The sequence below is a fragment of the Ictalurus punctatus genome, chromosome 12 (genome assembly GCF_001660625.3).
Source record: "Ictalurus punctatus breed USDA103 chromosome 12, Coco_2.0, whole genome shotgun sequence".
In the NCBI taxonomy this organism is placed as follows: domain Eukaryota; kingdom Metazoa; phylum Chordata; class Actinopteri; order Siluriformes; family Ictaluridae; genus Ictalurus; species Ictalurus punctatus.
The window spans coordinates 8,933,630-8,941,582 of record NC_030427.2 but is presented as its reverse complement, the minus strand read 5'-3'; the positions used below and the strand labels follow the sequence as shown (position 1 = coordinate 8,941,582).

Sequence of the window (7,953 nt, the reverse complement as noted above, 5' to 3'; positions counted from 1 at the left end):
AAGACATCTTGCAAAAGGGGGGCCTCGGTCAAATGTTAATGCCATTTGGGGGGCCTTGCCCTGGAAAAGTTTGGGAACCCCTGGTCTAATCTCTGAAAGTCTGTACATTTTTGACAATAAACCTGATTTGCAACTATATATAGTATATATATTAAAAAAACAGCAAGTATTTCATCGACCTTGGTGTATTTATTTCACTAAGAGCAGTAGTAAGGAAGGCAAATGTGACCAACAGTTTGGATTCAGACGCGTCAAACTGAACCCAGAGCATATAAAACCTTTACAATAGAGCAGAAATGATCACCCATATGTGGTATTATTTGGTACCATATTTGGTACCACTTTGACTGAAATAGATCTTTTTATTCTACTCTAGTTCCCATGCTATAATTTGGTTGACTTCCTGGTGTAAGTGTGAAAATGATTTATCACCTTACGGCTTACGGAGATAGGAACCTGAGGTGTGTGGGTTGAGATCACAACAGATCAAAACCCACTTCTCAGCAGACTCTGTAATTTTAATTTATTTATTTTACAATATATTCAATAATTCTCTGGTGCATTGTTTCAGATGTAACCACTGTATTAATTTTTTTTTTATTACCATTGTCGAACCCTCTTGAATTTGATTTATAGCAATCCAGACTTTGTAAGCAAAGCAAACACCAGTTGTTCATTTTCATAGCACATTTGCTAAACTTCCCTGTGATGGATTGGCTCCCTGTCCAGGGTGGCAGATGCTCCCTGTGATAGGCTCCAGGTTCCCCGTGACCCTGAAGGATAAGCGGTATAGAAGATGGATGGATGGATTAGCTAAACTCCACTTAGCAGGACTGGCAGTGATCATATATCTTCCCACATGTTGCCTGCAGTGACAGAAGGTGTCATCTCCCATTTTTAACATATTTTTCATTGCTAGCATGTGTGCAGCTCTGGCCTTCAGGACCAATGAGCCAGATTAGAATTCCATCCATCCACCCATCTTCTATACCGCTTAATCCGTTTCAGGGTCACGGGGAAACCTGGAGCCTATCCCAGGGAGCATCGGGCACAAGGCGGGGTACACCCTGGACAGGGTGCCAATCCATCGCATACACATTCACACCCATTCATACACTACGGACAATTTCAGCCTACCATGCATGTCTTTGGACTGGGGGAGGAAACCGAAGTACACAGAGGAAAACCCCACAGCACGGGGAGAACATGCAAACTCCTCACACACAGAGCCACGGTGGGAATCGAACCCCCGAACCACTACTATTGAATTGTAGTGGTATGTTAGTGTGTGTGGTGCTGGTATGAACTGGTTTAAACACAGCAGCTAACAGCAGTTGTGGTCATAAGCGTTAGAAACATAAGATCTACAGTAGATGGTACATCCAGGCTGCCAAAAGGGCTAGGCAATACTCAGGGTGTATCTCAGTCAGCTCCCTCGGTCAGTAATCAGGGCACTGATCCGGAAGGCGGCCATTTTAATGGCTGTCTCAATTGCAAAATCCTTCAATGGAATGTTCGCTCCCTAAAAAAGTCCCACAATGCACTGCAAAAACCCTTACTGGAAATGACGTCATGTTTTCTGAAGCCTCTCAGCTCGAATATGAAGCTCAAAGCACATGAATGTGTGTGTGTGATTGTGCCCTGTAATAGACTGGCACCATGTCCAGGGTGTACCCCGCCTTGTGCCCCATGCACCCTGAGATAGGCTCCAGGTTCCCCTGAAGGATAAGCAGTATAAAGGATGGATGGATGGATGTCCTTTTCATAAAACATTACCAGGACTCTTTTTGTGATTTCTCATGTCATTACACTGCTGCCATCTGCTGGTTAAAACCCGTTACTGCTTTTTAAAACAGCAATTTGATCTATAACGTTACGATTTAATGAGCTCAAAGTTGCAGTATAGCATGTTTTTAGATAGCACGGTACAGCCTCATAAAAGTTTTACTTATATTTACCAGTAGACGACGGTTTATTATTTGTTTGGTGAAGTCTCTCCATTAACTTTCTTTTTAAAAATATTTTTTAGTGTCCTAACATGTTGACGAGCAAAACCTTTTTTTTTTTTTGTTACTGTCTTCTATACTTTAATTACACTCTATGACCTTCCTATATTGTCAAGCGTGTATTTATTTATAAGTAATACGATTCTGACAAAAATGAGCTTTTTTCACCAAACCAGCAACTGTAACAGAATTTACAAAAAAGTTTTTCATTCAAAATTTCTGATGGTCTCGTGCATAGATATAAATACCCAGATGCTGCATGTAGACCTGACTGCAGCCTGAGAACAGGGTGGGGCTGCACGTATTCAGTTGTGATTTTGTCCCGTTCTTCTAAACATATTGTCTTTAAATCTTGTTCAATTGGATTCGAGTCAGGTGATGGACTGGGACGTTCTAACACCTGGATTTTTCTCTGAAACCAATTGAGAGTTTCCTTTGCTGTATGCTTTGGATCGTTGTCCTGCTGGAAGTCCACCCACGTCTCATCTTCATCATCCTGGTGGATGGCAGCAGATTCCTCCCAAGAATCTCCCAGTAAAGGGCTCCATTCATCGTTCCTTCAATTATATAAAGTCTGTCAGTATCATGCGATGAAAAACAGCCGAACACCATGATGCTTCCACCTCCACACTTCACTGTTAGTGTAGTGTTTTCAGGGTGATGTGCAGTGCCATTTCTTCTCCAAACATGGTGTGTAGTATGACAGCCAAAAAGTTCAATTTTGCTCTCGTCTGACCAGACTACACTCTCCCAGTATTTCACAGGCTTGTCCAAATGAGTTGTAGCAAACTTTAAACAAGCTTCAACATGCCTTTTCTTTAGTAATGGAGTCTGTGGGCTGAGCGTGAGCAGTGGAGTGCATTGCCTATTGTTTTCTCAGTGACGATGGCACCTGCTGCCTCCAAGTGTTTCTGGAGCTCTTTCCGAGTGGTGCTTGTCTCTTGGGCTACTCTTCTGACTATTCTTCTGATTCCCTGGTCAGAAATCTCACGAGGAGCTCCTGTGCGTGGCCGGTTGATGACGGAGTGATGTTTCTTCCACTTGTAGATAATGACCCCAATGGTGCTTACTGGAAGATTCAGAAGTTTTGAAATACGTCTGTATCCGATTCCATCAATATGTTTCACAACAATAAGTTTGTGAAGGTCTTGGGAGAGCTCTTTGCTTTTACCCATCATGAGATGTTTCTTGTGTGACACCTTGGTAACGAAAAGCCTTTTTATAGACCATCAATTTACTAAACCAGCTGATATTCATTTACACAGATAGAGAGTATAACAACTTACGGGTTTCAGCTGGTTCCTTGTCTTACCTTGCCTTGGAGAACTGCTTTTTCTTAGCGTGTTCAATACTTGTTTCCCGTGTCATTCCACTTTATCACACATACACTTTATTTATGGGCTTTAACGTTGTGAATGCTTTATATTTCCGGATTTCTTGTGAATAGCCTCATTGGAAATATATGTACTGAAAAAAAATGTTGATGCGTTCAGTACTTATTTCCCCCACTATGTGTGTGTGTGTGTGTGTATATTAGTACAGTTCAGACTGCATTACAGTAAATTTCTCCTTCTTTGTTCTTTTTCTCACATCACATTAGCTCCTTTCACAGCTCAATGCTCGGATTCGATTTTGTTTTATTTGTAATGAAGACATCTGCTTAGTGGATAAATGTAAGTGTGTAAGTACATTAGAGAGGAAATCTAAGACAGACTCATCTCACTGAAAACACAAGAGCGACATGGTACGGTTCTGGTGTTGTTGCTTTATTTTCCATTGATTCCAGTTTGAACAGTGTAAACCAAGGAATGCTATATTTGCCACTAACATCCTAACATCCGCCCAAGCTTTTTGAGTGTAATGTGCAACCACAGACTATTACCATTACCATTACGTGTGATGAGAGAGATATTTAGCACAGAGTGACCAGGTTCACTTGTTTCACCACTGATCTAAATAATACTGCGATACACTGTGACATAACATTAAAACTGACATCAGAGGGAGCGAATCGTTTCGACAATATGTACAATATCACAATGGATGGTCGATGTAAAAAATAAGGGGTTCACTTTTTGTAGCAAAATATCTGTATATTTAAAAAAGGATCCATTTTTTTTTTTGTACCCAATGCAGTGTTTTTCCTTTAAAAAGAAGACAGTAAAAAGTCCTTTCCACAGTTCACGAACATCACGAGAGAAGCCAAGCAGGAGAAGTAGTGTGTGCTGACATACATTTATACACCGAGCTTCATGGATTACACTGAGCTTTGTGAATCGTTGGTAAGAAGGAGATTGTCCTCCATAGCACCAGTGAAGGAGACTGTCCTCCATAGCACCAGTTGTCTGTCTTCCCTCTCAACTGTCTCTCTTAAAGCTCCACCCAGTTCTCTTTGCAAGAACGTTCATTACGTCAGCGGAATATTAAAAAAAGCAAAGTGCGTCATCGGTTGCGTCCTAAATCAGACAAACACTGCTAATAGGATAGTTCGAACACCACAGTAGTCAAGCGTGTGTGGATCGCCCACACGTGGTCACTTTCTTTCCGTCCTCTGTTTGCCACAGTCTCTAAAAAAGCTGTTCCTAGAGCCACTTCCACTTGCAGAGTGCACTGGATAAAGACTACTCACTTCCAGTCGTCTTCTGTGCATTGCATGTGAAATCAGTTCCAAGTGCAATTAATAAGAAATAAAAAGACTTTTTTTTTTTTTTTTCAGCTCCTACTTTTCTAAAAATTTTGGAACCAGTGAGAGGTGCAACACAGTGACCAACTCTTTCTTTTTTCTGTAATAGTTGGTCGGGACCCGCCTTCTCAGCAGATGGTGGCCACTCGGAGCAGATGAAGGCTCTGTCTGTCAAAGTTATTCCTCCCACTCCTTCTGACGGCATCGGCCCGGCGGAAAGGGTGACTGCGCAGGTCTGCACGGGCAACACAGCGACAGTTAGCTTTAAATATCTACAACCTGGACTAGATCACAGCGTCCAGACGTCTGAGTCCGTCACCCAGAACTGTTTTTATTTCGTCAGTAATGCAACCCGATGCTATTTTGTCAGGTCAGATTTTTCGAACGGTGCTAGATCTTCAATAACATCTCCAATAACAATCTTCAGTGACTTCACCGATCAGTAATAAGTATCTGGACCTGAATTTATAAATTCGGTCTTGCTTTTGATAAATAATCACATCCAAACAGTTCTCGGTTATTGACTCAGATGTTGGACGTGACCCCAGGGGACACATTTGTTGTTGCAATTCAACAACTGGCATTCATGCATGCGTGTCATGGATGAAATGTCATGAACAGAAGATAGGATTCATGCAGGAATATGAACCTGTAGACATCATGCTCAAAATAATGCAGAATGTGTATAAAAAAAAATAAAATAAATAAAAATAAAACCCAAACAAAAGAAAGAGACAGATATGAAGAGGCATGGACAAAATGAGAGTCAGATGGGTGAGAGAGAGAAAAGCCACCTTTCTGAGGGAGAGAATTTAATTTAGTAATGGAAGTCCTCGGAGTGGGTGGGGTCACAGAAGAAGCGTGAGCCGCGCTTGGCTGATCGTGCGGTAAAGGGGACGGTCTTCAGCACTGTGGCAAAACAACATCCAATCACAACACAGGAAAACTAGGAATGTTTTTAGATGTGTCCCAAAAACTAGATGGAATTGTTTTGAATGAGACTCAACTGATAGAAAAAACTGGGGAGTTTCCATACAGTGTAAGTCTGATGCTCAAGGATCTGTGCATATTCCCAAGCTGCTTTGCAAGCACCTGTCAACTCCGTGCGGTTTGCCAAATTAAGATTTTACAGACCGTGTGCACCAACAATGATTCTATTTGTACAGTGCGGTGAATTCTTCTGTTTTTGTGTACATCTCATACAAAATAGTTTTAGATCGTCAAACGAAATACAACATAAAACCAAGGCAACCTGAATAAACACATAATGCAGTTTTATTATTGGAAGCAAAAAAAGTTATCCAACACCTATCACCCATGTGAAAAATGAATTGCCCTCTTAAACTTAGACTCTGGTTGTGCCACCTTCAGCAGCAATAACTGCAACCAAACACTTCTGATAACTGGAGATCAGACTCGCGCTTACTTCTAGGACTAGGACTTACTCTTATGCTTTGGATCACTGTCATACAGGCAATCCAGTTGCGCTTAAGTTTCAACTTACAGACTGAAGCCTGGACATTCTCCTTTTACATTTTCTGGTAGAGAGCAGAATTAATGTTTTTTTTTCAATTATTAAGTTGCCCAGGTCTTGAATCAGCAAAGCATCCCCACACCATCACACTTCCACCACCATGCTTGACCGTAGGTATGACGTTCTTTTTGTGGATTTGTGTGTTTGCTTTACGCCAGATGTAAAGGGACCCGTCTTCCAAACAGTTCCACTTTCGACTAATCAACATTCACCCGAAAGGTTTGAGGATCATCAAGGTGTGTCTTGACCAAATTCAGATGAGCCTTAAATGTTCTTCTGGGTTAGCAGTGGTTTTCACCTCGCCACTCTTCCATGGATGCCATTTTTTACCCAGTGTCTTTCTGATAGTGGAGTCATGAACAGTGACCTTTATTGATGCAAGAGAGACCTGCAGTTCCTTTGATGTTGTCCTTGGGTCTTTTGATTTCCTGGATGAGCAGTTTGCTGTGGCTCTCACTGTGGGTTCTTTGGAGTCTCGAGCCTTTCAAATAGCTTTGTCACCCTTCCCAGACTGATGTATTTCAATCACCTTCTTCCTCATCATTTCTGGAATTTCTTTCAACTTTGTCATAGTGTGTTACTGGGTAAGACCTTTTAACCAACTTCATGCTGTTGAAAAAGTTCTATTTGCGTGTCGATTTGATCGAACAGGGTTTGCAGTAATCAGGCCCGGCTGTGTCTCGTCCAGCTGAACCCCGTTATGAATACAGTTCAATAGATTTGGCGAATTAGTAACTACGGGGGCAAATACATTTTCACACATTCCCAGTTGGTACTGGATCACTTTTTTTGCTTTAATAAATCACATTATCATTTAAAAACTGTATTTTGTGTTTACTCAGGCCGCCTTTGTTTTTATCTTCGATTTTGTTTCATTTCTCAAACGATTTAGAACAAGATCTACACCAAAACAGGCGAAATCAGTGAAATACTTTTTCACAGCACTGTACTTGGTCATTTCCTGTATCTTGTATCTGAACTGAATCCTGATAATATTTTAACAACATGCATTTACACACACATTTTCTCCTCTAGTGGGTCACCCTCCAATTCCCACCCACCAGCTCTCCCCATCATACTACCAACACCTACCATTCAGGCAGGCTGAAGGCTAACATTCACCTCCTCTGAGGCACACGAAGCCAGCTGATTGGATCTTTCTGAACTTCTGCTCATGCTGCATCACAGCGCAGTGTAACACGCTTTCAGAGGAAAGCATTATCTACTATCTTCCTCATACATGAGCTCATAGAAGCCTGCGAATGGCTAGTGTCACTCTGACTGACAGGGAAGAGAGTGCATGCTGTCCCTCCCACCCAGTTTTGCTCCCTTGGTTCCTGGCTAAGCATGGCTGTGGCGTCTTTGGGATACGAACTCACGATATCCTGGCGATAGGGTGAATGATTTTCTGTTGCTCCTCTTGTTTAAACCAGTTGTATTCATCTAAAATTTGAAAAGGTCCAGCTACATAAAATCGTTGCTTATAAATCCCCTGATAAGCAAGCTAACCGAACGTGACCGGATGGCCACAACAGTTACCTTTTAATGCTTATCCATTAACGATTAGATCACGACTATAAAGAAGACTATTCTAAGTGGTTCTGTTTTGTTTTCAGCTGAAGAACTGTTTTCAGTTTGAATCGGGGGAATAAACACGTGCTTCCTTGTCCATACGATCTGCTTCAGAATATCACTCATCGTATGTTTCGAAAACTGGAGTAGTTGAATGC

General features: G+C 41.6%; 1 protein-coding gene across 4 annotated transcripts in view; it reads right to left on the bottom strand.

Moving 5' to 3' along the window:
* Positions 1–3,751: 3,751 nt before the first annotated feature.
* fmnl2b (formin-like 2b) overlaps positions 3,752–7,953 on the bottom strand; it is a 37,268-nt gene continuing 33,066 nt past the window's right edge. For 2 of the 4 annotated variants that reach the window (XM_053684296.1, XM_017482545.3), the window contains 2 exons: positions 5,484–5,598; positions 3,752–4,924 (listed from right to left, as the gene is read on the bottom strand). In XM_053684296.1, the coding sequence (XP_053540271.1) occupies positions 5,507–5,598 (92 nt within the window). In that variant the 3' untranslated portion in view covers positions 3,752–4,924; positions 5,484–5,506. The remainder of the gene's footprint in view (positions 4,925–5,483; positions 5,599–7,953) is intronic. The other 2 variants (XM_053684295.1, XM_017482544.3) reach the window with 1 other exon arrangement.